The sequence below is a fragment of the Leptodactylus fuscus genome, chromosome 1 (assembly GCF_031893055.1).
Source record: "Leptodactylus fuscus isolate aLepFus1 chromosome 1, aLepFus1.hap2, whole genome shotgun sequence".
NCBI lineage: Eukaryota > Metazoa > Chordata > Amphibia > Anura > Leptodactylidae > Leptodactylus > Leptodactylus fuscus.
Window position 1 is genome coordinate 37,201,756 of NC_134265.1, and position 15,627 is coordinate 37,217,382.

Here is a 15,627-nt window from a genome sequence, read left to right on the forward strand (position 1 = left end):
ATAGTGGCCCCTGCACACAGTATAATGCCCCATAGTGGCCCCTGCACACAGTATTATGCCCCATAGTGGCCCCTGCACACAGTATTATGCCCATAGTGGCCCCTGCACACAGTATTATGCCCATAGTGGCCCCTGCACACAGTATTATGCCCCATAGTGGCCCCTGCACACAGTATAATGCCCCATAGTGGCCCCTGCACACAGTATTATGCCCCATAGTGGCCCCTGCACACAGTATTATGCCCCACTGTGGACACCCATAAACAATTATTATACTCTGGGGTCTTTTCAGACCCCAGAGTATAATAATCGGAGACCCGGGGGAATAAAAACATAAAAAATTACTGTTACTTACCTGTCCCCTGGCTCCTACGCTGTAGCCTCCGCTGTAGGCTGGAGTTACTGCCTATTAAGAAAAAATAAAAAACTGCAGCGGCTGTCACCGGGCCCCTAATGTCCTGGGCCCTGTGGCAGCTGCCTCTGCTGCTACGGCGGTAGTTACGCCACTGAGTCACTGTCAATCCCGGGAAAATGGGATCCCTATAGGTAAAATCCCAGTTCTGCCATATCACATTACAGCATGCTATGATATTATATTAAATTAGTTTTGTGCAAAATTGGATTCTTTAACTAAATCCAAGCAAGGGCGGGCAATTCTGTAAATTGGTGGTGAGACATTCTTGGCTCGGCCAACGGATCAGTCCTGTCTCGGGCTGTTAGGCAAATAGGTGCAGAAGGAACCCAACCTCCTCAATAGATAATCAGAAATATGAACCCCGCCCGTTGGTATCAGTGAGACAAACATGGAAGTGATCAGTCTATGGCTGGAATACGTTACCCCCGAGCACAGCACATACTCAGATATTATCTGTATTTTATATTTAACATCACGGCCTGTCTTAATTCTCATATAAATGGTAAGGGCAGGATAATCATATAAAGCACGCCGTGGATATTATGAGGCCGGTAATGAAATCTACACATCTTCTTAATCCACTTATCATCCCATTGCTTTAGAAAATATCATATTTTATTGTTGGATAGCATAAAATACATGAGAGAGTAATTATCTTTTATTAACAAGACCATTAGAGACATGATGTTCTGCATATTTATTAGCCGAATTAAAGCCTTACATCCCATATTACATGATGTGTTATCTTAGTACATTAAGAACCAAGTTCATTTTATCTTGCTTAAAAATTTCCAAAAATTTACAATAAATCTGTGGCTAAACGGGTTGTTCTAGTTGTACAATTCTTGTCTATATGGCCTTTAGGTGTGGAAATTTATAGGGAGAATTAAATGATTTGGGAACCTCCAAGACCTACAGATAATAGGTCCTACATTGAATGGGCTTTAAAGGAACACTCCAGGCAAAATTGATTCATTGTGTCATCCTGATGAAGGGCCTGAGGGGGCCGAGCGTGACACCCTCTTTGGTACTCTTTGAGTCCCTGTATTATATAGCTCCCCCTCAGGCCCTAAGTGAAATCTCAGTGGAACACTTGGATAAGAATGTGAATTTTCACTTTACGGGAGGGTTCACACGGTGTAACGTGCCGCGTGATGTGGCACGTCTACGCCGTGGGAGCCTTTGCGGGCCGTACACGCTCCCATTGATTTCAATGTCAGGAGATGGGCGATATCCCTGCTAACTTTTTGGGACAAATGTGTTTGTGACATAGACTGTAAATTCATTTTGGATGGACCTTAGAGCTAAGATCCAACCCATAAACTTCAAGCCAACTTGTATACCATTTTTGGAACCTGCACAACCACGGCCTGGGCATTGTAGTCATTAAAGATTTTTGTGGGAGATGAAAAGCGCAGTTGAGGAAGATCCCTAAGTAAGGGAGCCTTCACACGGAGTTACCCTCCGCTCATTCTGAACGTAAAACTCGTTCAGAATGAGTGCGTAAAAACCAGATCCCATTGATTTCTATGGGTGCTGGCATACGCGCGCTCCCCATTGAAATCAGTGGGAGGCTTTTTTACCTATTGCTTTCAATGTGATACGCGTGTATGCCAGCACCCATAGAAATGAATGGGATCTGATTTTTATGCGCTCATTCTGAACGAGTTTTACGTTCAGAATGAGCGGAGCGTATACCCCGTGTGAAGGCTCCCTAATAGAGACACTGACTGGAGCCAGAGAGTTTCATCACCCATTCTCAGCTCCAGCACGGGGCTAACAAGTCTGTAACCAGTATCTTATGAAACACTGCTGTTTGTTATTACCTGTCTTACTTATTTGTTGCACATTGTCTCCTGAGTCCTCGATCCTCAAGTACCATCAATGGCGCTCCACCTACCATCATGCTCTGGAAGGCCCCTAGGAATACTATTACCACCATCTTCCAATCTGCAGACTTACAACCATTGCATCAGCCTATACAGATGCAGGTCCTCTTGTCAGTAAACTTGAGCAATACTGGAGGGTTGGTCTGTGAGCCCTACCGTGACCCTACTCCCATCTTCTCTGCAATCCTGCAATGGATTGCTGCACCTGCACCAGGTATATCAGAGTGAATCGGCCTTACCTAGAGTGTTTCTTTAGTTCTTGGTGGGCTCATTACATAGGCATGGCTTGTTTGCGTGCATGTAGTATTAGAAACATCCCATATGACAGCTAAAGGAGTATCAATGGCTCCATAATTCAAACCTCTACAGAGAGTCCAGTGATACCATTTACAAGGGAGTCAATATAAAGTGGGCATCAATATAACAACTGGCACATGTTAGTTGGGGGGGGGAGGATCTTTTACAGGTTTTGTTTCAGGAGTTGATGCTTCATATTATGCCTTTGGGAATAAGAGTCTCAACCAAACTTCCCATGTTTATGAACCCTAAAGCAGTTTTAAAGACGTTGCAGGCTTTAACTTGACACTTGACATGTTATGTCAAGCTTTACCTATGCAGGCTTTACCTTGATTATTCCAATGGCTTTTGTGTTGTGCTATAAGATATCGCCCTGCATTGTCATGATACACTTTGCTGCATCTGTATTTCTTACATGAAAGAGAACCATGAGATCCTCCATTTGTAAGACCAGGCTCCCAGCAACCAAGAGGTTGCAAATTTTTCTATTGTGCAAAGCAGTGGCAAGGAATAGCAGGGCCCCTTGGTGAACTTTTGACATGGGGTTCTCTGCCCGACTGACGCCGAAGACCCCGACTGACCGACACCCCCCACATTCCTGCATGCACTATTATACCCCACAGTGGCCCCTGCACACAGTATTATCCCCCATAGTGGCCCCTGTACACTGTATTATTCCCCATAGAGACCTCTGCACCCACTATTATGCCCCATAGTGGCCCCTACATACACTATTATGCCCCATAGTGGCCCCTGTACACACCATTATGCCCCATAGTGGCCCCTGCACACACTATTATGCCACATTGTGACCCTTGCACACAGTATTATGCCCCACTGTGGACATCCATGAACAATTATTATACTCTGGGGTCTTTTCAGACCCCTTAGTATAATAATTGGAGACCAAAGGAGGATACCAACATAAAAAACAATGTTACTTACCTCTCCTGAGCTCCAGTGCAGTCTTTGGTGGTGTCGGCCATCTTCAAAGACGTTCGGGATGTCACATAACCTGGAACGTAGGCCCCATCATGTGAAATCAGGGACGTCACACAAGTAGGCCCGAAGCCTGTCTAGAGCCCGGAGAGGTAAGTAACACTGCTTTTTTTAATGTTTCCTTACCTCTCCTGGTCCTCTGATCATTATACTCGGGGTCTGAAAAGAGAAAAAAACGCAGCGGTAGCGGCTGTCGCTGGGCCCCTAATGTCCCGGGCCCTGTGGCAGCTGTTACCCTGGTAGTTATGCCCCTGGTGCAAAGATAACAAAAAGCCAAAAGCACATGCTGTACCTCACACTTGTATGTAAGTATCAGAGATGTATTCTTACCTGACATTACATGACGCGGCCTCTTTAGAATGTTTACGGAACCAGCCATGTTGGGCCTTTCTGCATTCGCTGCCTGTAATCAAACCATCATTATCCTGGTCCAGAGTCAGAAACGTGGTCCGAGCTCGCTCTCGCTCCTTCACGGACAAGATCCTCAGCAGAGAATTCTGAGAGAAATGACACAGTACAAGAAATCAAGACTTGCATAAATGAAAAGTGACAGACATATTGTTATACAGTAGCAAGGGGGTCACCATGGTTGTATTGCACCGCTGGAGCTATGTTTTTGAAGCTGGCCACCATCCAAAGGAAATGAGTGAGTTTCCCCCTGGGCCTATTTAGGTTTTCCCTACTGAATATTTTCTTATATATGTATGATTGAAGGAGGAGATTCTAAGGCACAATACAGTCTCAAACACATAGATATACTGTATATCGTATGAAGAAGTCCAAGCCCTAGAGCTTTCTAAAATCTAAGAAGACACTGGTATTATAGATATAGATAGCACATGTTAAATGGGGGGGCCCATTACAGATTTTGAATTGGCGCCCTGAAATTTTGAGTTTTAGGTCAATTATGGTTGCTTATTTTGACTAGTCAATAAAGTCACCTCTTGGAACAGCCAGAGAAGATATCCCGATGAATGGTGATCCATAAAATATATGTGTGTCTCTAAACTGTATTACAGTGCATCTAAATCACAAAAATACACCAATATTTGGTGTGAGCCCCTTTGGTGGGACCAGTGATGTCACTCAAATATATCAATGCTTCCCTTCAAGTGACTGCTAAAATCACTGATTGGTCTCAATAGTCACATGATTCTTTCAAGTACTACTGGTTGCTGCATATCTTTGTGTTGGGTTAGGTGAGATAAAGGTATAAATTTATGGTATCTTCTTGACCAATCTTTTTAGGGGTTGTCTTCATAAGACAACCCTTTAGCCAGCAGTTTACTTTATGTGAAGTTCAACTTTACAAACAACTTATTCTCATTTCTGGGCTAATATGTAATGTATTCTACTTAAAAATGTTACTTAGAGAAGAGTCTTCAGCTTTTCACATCTCACAGAGTGTAAGGAGAGTCTAAATTCTTCTACCTACTTCTGTCTAGCTGCTTGTGTTATTGCTGATGGGATGTTAGTTATGGACAGCATGCAGCTTTCCTGATTATACTCAGATCTCTCTTTTTATATGTCAGGTGTCTTTTTAGCTGCATCATAACCTGGGTTTGCAGTCCAGTGTCCATTGATCTCCAGTAGTATGGTTTCTTGGGCTAAAGTTACTCCTGGCAGAATTGCACGTAAAGAAATCAGTAGCAATAATAAAGCAGACTACTCTGTATTGTACACATCCGTTGCAGTAGACCAGCCGCCATTAGCTTTACAGACCTAGCATCCACTGTAATATAGCGACAGATGTAGGGGAGGGTTTTAGTTGCTGAGGCCCACAGCATCATCACACTCCTGCCACTTAAGGGAACCAGTGACGGTAAGAGCATGACAATTCTGTAATTCCGCTCCTCCGTCCCCTTATAGTCCACATTTGGACCATAAGACGCACCCCCATTTTCCTCCCAAATTTGGGGGGAAAAAGTGCATCTTATAGTCTGAAAAATATGGTAGTTTCCTTTATACTATTTTCTGGAAATGTTAATTTTCTCCCATATGTCGGAGTCTGCTCAGTGGGATCAGGTGGCTCTTCCCAATGTGACAGATGAGCAGTGTTGCATGATCTGACCACTGAGATGTCATCCCTCCTCTCCTTTTCACTTCTTCTTCTTTAATGACCGTGTAACTGAAGACATATGTTTAGTAATACAGGAAGTTTCTTAGACAGACAACCTGCAGCCAGGGAAAGGGGAACTACAGCTGCTGAAAAATCAGCTTAATAATATGGCTTACAATAATCGTGGTCAGGGAACCCACATTTTCCCATGTTATGATAAGAGTTGGGCGACCCCTGAAGATTTGTTTTGGGTTTGGATAGTTTGACCAAAAAAATGTGATTCTGGTAGAATAATTACAAACCAGAAGTGATACCAGAGTGACCCCAGAATGTAATAGGTGGGAGTGTGCAAAAATAATAAACCCTTATACTCACTTTCCCTCATCTCACCTCACCCTCCCCTCTGAGCCTTCTGGGTGACATCACGGAATCCGGGATAAATGCAGAGGCCTGTGAACCATAGTGGACACATGGGCCACACTGATATCATGACACTTGGACTAAAGTGTGATTGGTCCTCAGGTAACCCCAAGACACATAACGATACCCAGGAGACTGAAAGAAGACCCCAAGAGAGCACTGGACACTGTGAGGATACCCAGGAGAGGTGAGTGTAACTGGTTATTATGTCTCCACACCTCCCAGGGTCTCCACTTATTATTCCTCTGAATATCCCAGACTATAATAGTTTCACCTCTGGTTCACAGGTGATGAACCCCCAAAGTCTCAAGGTTGATTCTTAAAATTTTTGGAAAATTTGGGTTTATATCTGGTTCATTCTGAAGAGTTCACTCATTTCTAGTAGGGAGCCTAGAGCTGGACCTCAGGACCTCGTATTTATCAGGTATTTATGACATAATCTGTGTAACACAACTAAATACTGAATTAAGAAATCATTAGTAGTTGATTTCTGGGAAAGGAATATGTAAAGAAGTTCAAATTGATGGAAAAAGGAAAACATACTCTAGCACCAACTTTTGGAAGGTAGCACTCTGTAGATAAATGCTTGGTTTTCAAAGATACCCAGTGGGATTAAAGCCAAACCAAAGCATGGGTACTTGACTGGGTGAGAGGTCCTAGATGTAGCCCTTTGTAGGTTGACTTACCATATGCAGAATCTTCCAGAGCATGCAAGGTCTATGAGACTCTACAGACCACAAGGTTGTCGGCAAAGGAAAGTCTTCTTAACACTAGGTTCATACTAGCGTTTGAGTCTCCGCACAAGACTCCGCCCCATATGCCTCTTAAAATCGAGAGAAAAGCCCTGCTAGAAGATTATAGTCTATGGGGTCTGCGATTTTCCGCATGTAACCACTTTTTAAGAGGATAGGGTTTCCATCTTATGGGCCACAAGTAGACTCAAATGATGGACAACCTGAACGTCAGTGTGAACCTAGTGTAAGATACCCCTTTTGATTCTAGTTTTTGGTTTTATTATTCAATTTTTCCCTTAATTCGACAATGCAAAATCCACTGACCTGTGAACGTAACTTCTGCAGTAGGCAGATAGACTCATGGGATAGGAAATCAGGCCACTCTATCTGCCCCTTCTTCTCAGGATCCATGGAGGAGAACTGTAGACTGGCTTGTTCCTCCAGCTCATCGCTCAATTGCTTCTCCTGCATTCGCCGGTTCACCAGATGTTTGTAATGGAGGAAGTCATCCAGGTTAAGGGTACATTCTGTGTGGAGAAGTAGTCAACATAGTGATTATTAGCGTACATGTAAGTTGTAAGTTTATAAGTCAACCGTTTAGATTTCTTCTAGACAGTCCGACTTTATAGGAGCACTGCAGATCCCCTATATTCAGCCAGGCTGAGTTCCAAGTAGGGGGAAAAACCCACAGTCCTCAAGCTCAGGGAAGGGGCAGACAAACAACCAATACACCCCCTCCCCTTCCCCAGCACCCAGCAACTACTGCACCCAAAAATTCCGGCCATTTTAATTTTTGAAATTTTCCAGTAGCTGCTGCATTCTTATGCTTATGGCCTATTCTTAGAATAAACTTAAAGGTGAAAACACGTACTGAATTTAATTGTCAGCTAACCTGATTCTTCACTTTGCTCAGGTCCAAGTTGTTCTTAATACATTTGGAGCAGGGGAGGAACAAGAACATACAGTACCATTTAACTGATGGTGGTGGACTTTCAACTTTATATCTCGTTGGAATTCCTATCCTTAGGATAAGCCATACATATGTGATCGGTGGGTGGGCAACCGGTGGCCCTTTGCATGGATAAACTGCTCAAGGGTGTGTCCAGTCAGTGTACTACCCCTTGCAGGAGCTAGAAGCAGATGGCTCCATGTCCTATATATTGGGAGGGCGCCATTGCTGCAGCTCTGTTTCCATTGCCCATCTACTATACAGTGACAGACCATATATATATATATATATATATATATATATATATATATATATATATATATATATATATTAAAAAAAAAATCCCAGACAACCAGACCTTGGAGCCTCCCTATAACAACATAGAAAGACACTAGGATTATAGATGGTGCATGGTAAGAGGGACATGTTACAGATTTCGCACTGAAGCCTTGGACAGGCCATAAATAAATTCTGGACGATCCCTTTAATTGCATCCTTTTTAGCTAGCATATGCTATTGCTTTGGTTATATGACAAATTGGAGTTCAGTTAAGAGTGGACACATCTGTACGATACATGCAGAACTAAATGTGCACATGGTCTTATTCTTATAGTATTATATCACCTGGTGGGTCAGGGTACCCTAGTCTGAGAACAATCCACCTAATAGAATCTCTTTAATGACTTCTTCCCACTAAGCATTCAATCCTCATGTTTTTATTTTGCCATGAGCCCCCTCCCCCGGCGGGATTGTATACCCGTTCCTATTATTTCTCTATGCGCACCGAGCAGCAGATGTTATATAGGATTGACTGCTAATGAAATGATTGCGTCTTGTAACCAACCCAAGTTGAACATGCAGCCCCGGCTTTAATTAGGCAATTACAAACTGAAAAATTGTATGTGTAGCAATAAACAAATAGGAAATGTAATTATGGCTGAGAGTACTTGTGACATGTGGGTAATCAGCACGCCGAGGCGCCGCGAAATGCTGCCGAACAAACTCGCCCATCGCATTCTCGTTACATTTTTTACACCATTTTATGCAAAATCAATGTATTCTCCATAAAAAATATAATATCAATAACATTTAAGCAAATGAGGGGAAATAAACCAATCTGTCGTTTTCGCGGCGATGGTTCCAAAATGTATTCAATATGGATTGAAAAAGTTGTTAACCCTTTAAGGATGAGTTTACATGGGTCTACATTTATACCTCCTTTAGGCTAAGACCTCACATAGCGAAGCATAACCAAAAAAAAAACAAAAAACACTGCGGTGTTTTCTTTAACCAAACCTATTAAGCTATTCCAAAGATATAAGCCCTTTTAATAGTTATAAATAGGGTTGAGCGATCGTGTTCAGAAAAGATCGGATTCTGATCGGCGATCGAGAAAATTTCACGATCGCAATTGGAATTCCAAACACGATCTTTTTAGGTGGGAGATGGGTACTATTTCCCACAATGCTTTGCTTAGCCTTCACACTGAGTATACGCTCCACTTATTCTGAGTGTATACTCAGTGTGAAGGATCCGCTGCGGTTCCATAGGAATGAATGGAAGCAGCTGGCACACGGCCTTAACCCCCTGCGCGCCGGCTTCCTCCATTCATTCTAATGGGAGACTAAACTAACATCTCTAGTAGCTACTTACCTCTAGAGATGGCTAGTCTGCAGTGCCTGGTGTTCTTCTTCGCCTCACTGCCGCTCCTCGCTGCTCTTCCCGCCTCGCTGCTGCCGCCTCCCAGGTTAGTGTTTAAAGAGCTAGAAAGGCGGGGCTTGTGGCCTAGGAGAGTGTGGGCGGGTACAGGGCGGGGAGACGTAACATCTCCCCTCCCAGTACCCGCCCAAACTCTCCTAACCCGCCCACACTCTCCTAACCTAGGAGGCAAGGGGCAGCGAGGCGAGAAGAGCAGAGTGGAGCGGCAGCAAGGCGAAGAAGAACACCGTGCACCGGAGCAGCCATCTCTGCAGGTAAGTGGACACAAGGGGGGACTAAGTAGTCAGAGGATTAAAAAAAATCCTCTGGCTACTTAGTGATTCATTACACAGCATGGATTCTAACAATGAAAGCTTTCAATTGTTAGATTCCATGCTGTATAGTGAATAGGATTGCTTTTAAAATCCGATCTCCGATTAATAAAAAAAAATCCCATTGACTTGCATTGAGATCGGAATTGGGATCAAGATCGGGCTCGAATGAAAAATGATCGGAAATCAGATTTTAAAATCGATCCTGAAAAGTCAAGATCGGCTCAACCCTAGTCATAAAAATTAAGGTCTACTAGTCAAATGGGCGGTAACCTCACCTCAGAGACCTCACCCCTATCGGTACCTCCCTCTTGTCTAGTAGAACTTAATGTGTATCATCAAAAGGGGCTTATATCTATGGAACGACTGAGCAGATTTGGATAAACAAAGCACCAACATGCTCAGGGTGGCAGCACCTATCAGGATAGATATGTCATAGGGCATTTCAGACCAGGTGACAGATGTCCTTTCACTTCAATAGTAAATAATCTATGTATAAATATATTAATTAATCCATTTATGACAGATTTTTCAATACAGAATGTTATGGTTGGATTTCTCCCAAAACAGCGACACAACTATCAACAGGTTGCGTGTGGTATTGCAGCACAGCTCAGTGGAGCAAATCTTCAATACCAGATGATATTCGAGGACAAATATTGCGTTTTCTAATCCCATTAATATATTTTAATTTGAAGAAGTTGGGAAGTTACTGATCCATTTCTGTTGATGGATCTTCTTTCTTTTTTAATAAAATATTCAAAAAATAAATATATGATGTATCCTAACTCCAAGACTGAAGTCAGCTGCTCAGTGGTAAAGCCCTGGGGTATACAGAGACTTTATTATCTTGTCTGCTAGATAACAAGGGTCTCAGCGGATCATGCCGGGGAGTAATTGTCTCAATGCTGCAGTTATTAAGACTGAATCAGACAGTCCTCACCTGGGATCACTTTACATTGACTGAACGTCTCCATCAGGCTGTACATTTCCTCCTCCGTCAGCAACAGGTTCAGATTGTCCTGTAGGAAAACACACGAAATATGTAGACAGTGAATTGTGAGGCCTCCTAATAAAATGTCAGCAAAACAGAATGCACTGATGTTAATATTATGGGAAAAAACATGTTATAAAGTCTACTGATAAAGTTGCACACTCTGCAGACACTAAACAGTAGTGTAATCTTCAGGCTGTATCTTGCCTGGTACATGATTAGAGATGAGCGAACAGCGTTCCATCGAGTACATGTTCGATCGGATATCAGGCTGTTCGAGATGTTCGATTCGATTTGCCAGGTGTCAAACTCACTAAAAATTCGATTCCCCTCCCACCTTCCCTGGCGCTTTTTTTGCACCAATAACTGTGCAGGGGAGGTGGGACAGGAACTAGGACAACGGAGGCATAAAAAAAAAAAATCAGAAAAAGTAATTGGCTAGCTAATTCAGGTGACCTCCAATTTATACGAACAGTGGATTTAATATCCGGTTCATATGTGACTGTGAGACAGGGACAGATCTACAGGCAGGGTTAGCTAGGGATTACCTTTATTTAGGTGGGAATGTTACTCACACAGCTCTTTGGGGCGCTATCTGGTTGGGATCCCTGTCAGCTTGCGATATGCGGGAGCTGACTTTTTCCCATAGGAATGCACTGACCAGCGTTGATGGGCTGAATGTCATACAGAGTACAGTATTCGGCCAATCAACGCTGGTTCTGCCGGAGGCTCATCTGAGGAAGTGGAGTCTAAGATCAGACCAGAATGGAGACTGCTGTGGACCGATCTTAGACTCTGCCTCCTCCGGCAGAACCATTGTTGATTGGCTGAATGCTGTACTCCGTATGGCATTCGGCCAATCAAAGCTGGTCAATGCATTCCTATGCCAAGATGTAGCAGTGCTGGCCGTGCGCTCAGCTCTTACTACACCAGAGATGCAGCCGAGCTGAGCGCACAGCCAGCACTGCTACACCAGAGATGTGAATCTATCTATAATACACACTGTCAGGGCTCCTAGGAACCTATCTATAAAACATAGTGTATAACACTGTCAAGACTCCTAGGAACCTATCTATAAAACATAGTGTATAACACTGTCAGGGCTCCTAGGAACCTATCTATAAAACATAGTGTATGACACTGTCAGGGCTCCTAGGAACCTATCTATAAAACATAGTGTATGACACTGTCAGGGCTCCTAGGAACCTATCTATAAAACATAGTGTAGAACACTGTCAGGGCTCCTAGGAACCTATCTATAAAACATAGTGTAGGGGTAGGGAACCTTCGGCTCTCCAGCTGTTACAAAACTACAACTCCCAGCATGCATACTTGCTCTGCTGTTCTTGGAACTCCTATGGAAGTGAATGGAGCATGATGGGAGTTGTAGTTTCACAGCAGCTGGAGAGCCGAAGGTTCCCTACCCCTGACATAGTGTATGACACTGTCAGGGCTCCTAGGAACCTATCTATAAAACATAGTGTATAACTGTCAGGGCTCCTAGGAACCTTTCTATAAAATATAGCTCTCTAAGGCAAACATCACCAGGGCAATAGCAGACACTGCAAGCAGGACTAAAAGGGGTGAGGGAAGGGGAGTATGAATGTTTTTTTTTTATGTTTTTTCCTCCCATGGACCTGCCACTATTATACTCTGGGGTCTGAAGAGACCCCAGAGTATAAAGTGCAGCTATTTTAGTTCACCCAAGACAAATCTTTTGTAAAAAAAATAAAATAAAAATAAAAAATTTGGAATATTTGAGTCGAACCCAGCTTGGTAGGAGTTGGTTCACACATTTCTAGACTGGGAACCCATTACACAACTACATACAAATATTACTTGACACTCCTTTGCAAAGCCTACATAAATGTATTTTTCAGTGATAGCTGCTTCCTAGCCCTTGCCTCTGATCTTTCTGCCCTGGGGTCTGTCAGTAGTCTGCTGTCTGGTCTTGCCTTGAACTAGGGCTTTCTTATCTTTGTAAGCCTAGGGATACATGCCCACACAGAAGCAGGCCTCAGGCAGCAGCGACACACTGAAAGATGACTGGTGACTGGGGCGCCTGCAATGTGATGTAGAACATGTGGACCATGAGGAAGGATACTGGTTGGCTGACTTTGCACCTACATGTTATCTAAGAATGGGTTCACATCAGCTTTGCAGTAGCATTAAAAACTGCTGGATGAAACAGCGTTGCAAGCTCAACTTTTTTGTCCAGTGGTTTCAGTTTAAAAATATGGACTCCCTATGGATCCCATTATAGTCAATGTGGTCCGATAGCACCATTGGTGTCCGCTGTTTTCACGATCCATGTGTCCATTGTCATAACATAAAATCTTGCCAAAACCTTCCTTTGCTCTGTCATTGACCATTTCCCATCATTCCCTGATGTTAGTGTGTGGTCATTTCACAACATTGTAATAAGGCTATATTCACATGCTGAGTGTAGCTGAAAATCAAGTCCATTCATCCACATGGGGCTTGAAGTGGTGGAAAATACATGGATCAGGTCAGATAATTGAGACAATTGTAAAAATTCCATTAACAAATATGCCATATGGAGACCTCTTACCCTTCGGCCACATTTACATGACCATAACACATCTGCAGTATACTATTTGTACGTAGGCGACACCGGACAATTATGGAGGATGTCAAGGGTTGCATGGCCTAGCTTGGGGAATAACATTACTTGTATGAGAGCATTTAGGTTGTTAAACTTGGAATGATAGAGATCCTTATTTGCTAATATTATGGGTAGACCGTAGCCCACAATTGTCACCACCCTAACCAATCCTCTCATTAGCCATGTCTTGTGGAGCATTCCTTCCCCGGGGAGTACACTGTATATTTAATATGATATCAAATCAATGCTTGGTCTACCTAATAAAATCAAGAACAATATTAATATACTGAAACTACCAAGTAATTACATCCATTAATCTCCGCTCACGTTCTGCATTCACTATATTAAACCCTGGCAGGGCCGAAAGCGTAGGATCCGCTGACAAATTATGGTATATATCTACAATCCCGAACGTACATACTTCATAGTCACGGACTATGGGGCCGGCCAGGTCATGCTGAGAACTCGGCTCTGCTAGAACATTTGTTATGCTTAAAGAATATGGAATTAATAGAGACGTAGAGATGTAGCAGAGCCGGAATCTATTCTTAGTTTATACGTTCTAGCAATGCTGAATTTGTCATTGGAACTACTTGTCATCCATAGGAATGACGCAGAAGAGCAAATTTAGTGCTAGCACTGTCATATGAAGCAGAAGTTTGCTTATAATTTTTTTTTTTTTTATGTAGATTGTGAGCCCCACATAGAGCTCACAATGTACATTTTTCCCTATCAGTATGTCTTTTTTTTTGGAATATGGGATGGAAATCCATGCAAACACGGGGAGAACTTACAAACACCTTGCAGATGTTTTTTTGCCCATGGCGGGATTTGAACACCAGGACTCCAGCGCTGCAAGGCTGCAGTGCTAACCACTGAGCCACCGTGTGGCCCCAGTTTGCTTATAATTTGGGACAGTCCTGGGGATATCATATAGGGTGGGATCACACTACTGTTATTTAATGTCCGTTGCTCTCATCCATCACAGAGAGCAATAAACATTTACATTTAACCACCTGATTCAACAAGTAGCCAAAACTTGTTATGGGGCCCCACTCTACCATGACTACCTTTGGGTCAGTGCACACAGAGTTTTTTGGCATTGATTTTTGACGCTGAATCCGCCTCAAAATCAGCCTCCAAAAAAGTCTCCCAACAGAGTTCCTCCCAACTCTCGGATTTAGCAGGAAATTTCCGGACTCTGGGTCCTGTCCCACAGTCCTGCTCGGTGGGAGGTATGTCCCGGATGAGTTGAATACAGTGGTGAAGCAGGAGCAGACAGCTCCTTCCTCACCACTGTGCCCCCTATGTGCTCCGGCTCCAGGAGCTGTAGGCGCAACGTGATGACGTCACGCACATCTTGCCTGCAGCTCCCTGAACATTCTGGGGCAACAAACTGCAGACTGAGCAGCAGGGGAGGTGAGTATCATTGGTTTTTATGTTACACTTTGGCAGATAAAGAGGGACATTAAATTTTGGGAGCAGATGAAGGGGAAACAAGCCGGGGGGCATGTGAGGAGGACATTAAACTGAGGCCAACTAAAGGGGGGCATTAAACTGAGGGCAACTGGAAACAGGACATTAAGCTGGGGGAAAGTGGAGGAGGACATTACACTAAGGGAAACTGGAGGATGACATTAAACTGAGGGAAACTGGGGGAGACAATAAACTGGGGCAGCTGGACATTAAAATGTGGGTGAATCAGGAGAGACTTTATACTGTGGAGTCAATTTGAGGAGAACGTTATAATGTGGGGAATATTATATTAGGGGACTGTAGGAGTATTATACTGTGTGGGGAGCACAAAGAAAAATGGATGGGAATGGGCAAAGTAATTTAGAAGTGGTTGGAGCTAAATCTGCCAAAGTGTGCATAGCCCGCCACACATTGTGGCGCTCTTTCAGTCCATTGAAAGTTGGAATTTACAGTACAGATTTAATAAACATAGTGATGTCACAGTACAGGAATAATGAACAGGATGATGTCACAGTACAAGGATATTAAACAGAGTGATGTCACAGTACAGGGATAATAAACAGCAATGTCACTGTACGGGGATAATACACACAGTGATGTCACAGTACAGGTACAATAAACAAAGAGATGTCACAGTACAAGGGTAATAAACACCGTCATGTCACATTACTGGGATAGTAAACACAGTGATGTCACAGTACCAGGATACCACACATGGTGATGTCACAGTATAGGGATA

At 43.3% G+C, this 15,627-nt stretch overlaps 1 protein-coding gene across 2 annotated transcripts in view; it reads right to left on the minus strand.

Annotated features, from left to right (window-relative positions):
• PHF24 (PHD finger protein 24) overlaps nucleotides 1-15,627 on the minus strand; it is a 99,284-nt gene that overhangs the window by 6,234 nt on the left and 77,423 nt on the right. For both annotated transcript variants that reach the window (XM_075269755.1, XM_075269754.1), the window contains exons 4-6: nucleotides 10,736-10,814; nucleotides 7,138-7,340; nucleotides 3,931-4,097 (exon numbers count right to left, since the gene is read on the minus strand). In XM_075269755.1, the coding sequence (XP_075125856.1) occupies nucleotides 3,931-4,097; nucleotides 7,138-7,340; nucleotides 10,736-10,814 (449 nt within the window). The remainder of the gene's footprint in view (nucleotides 1-3,930; nucleotides 4,098-7,137; nucleotides 7,341-10,735; nucleotides 10,815-15,627) is intronic.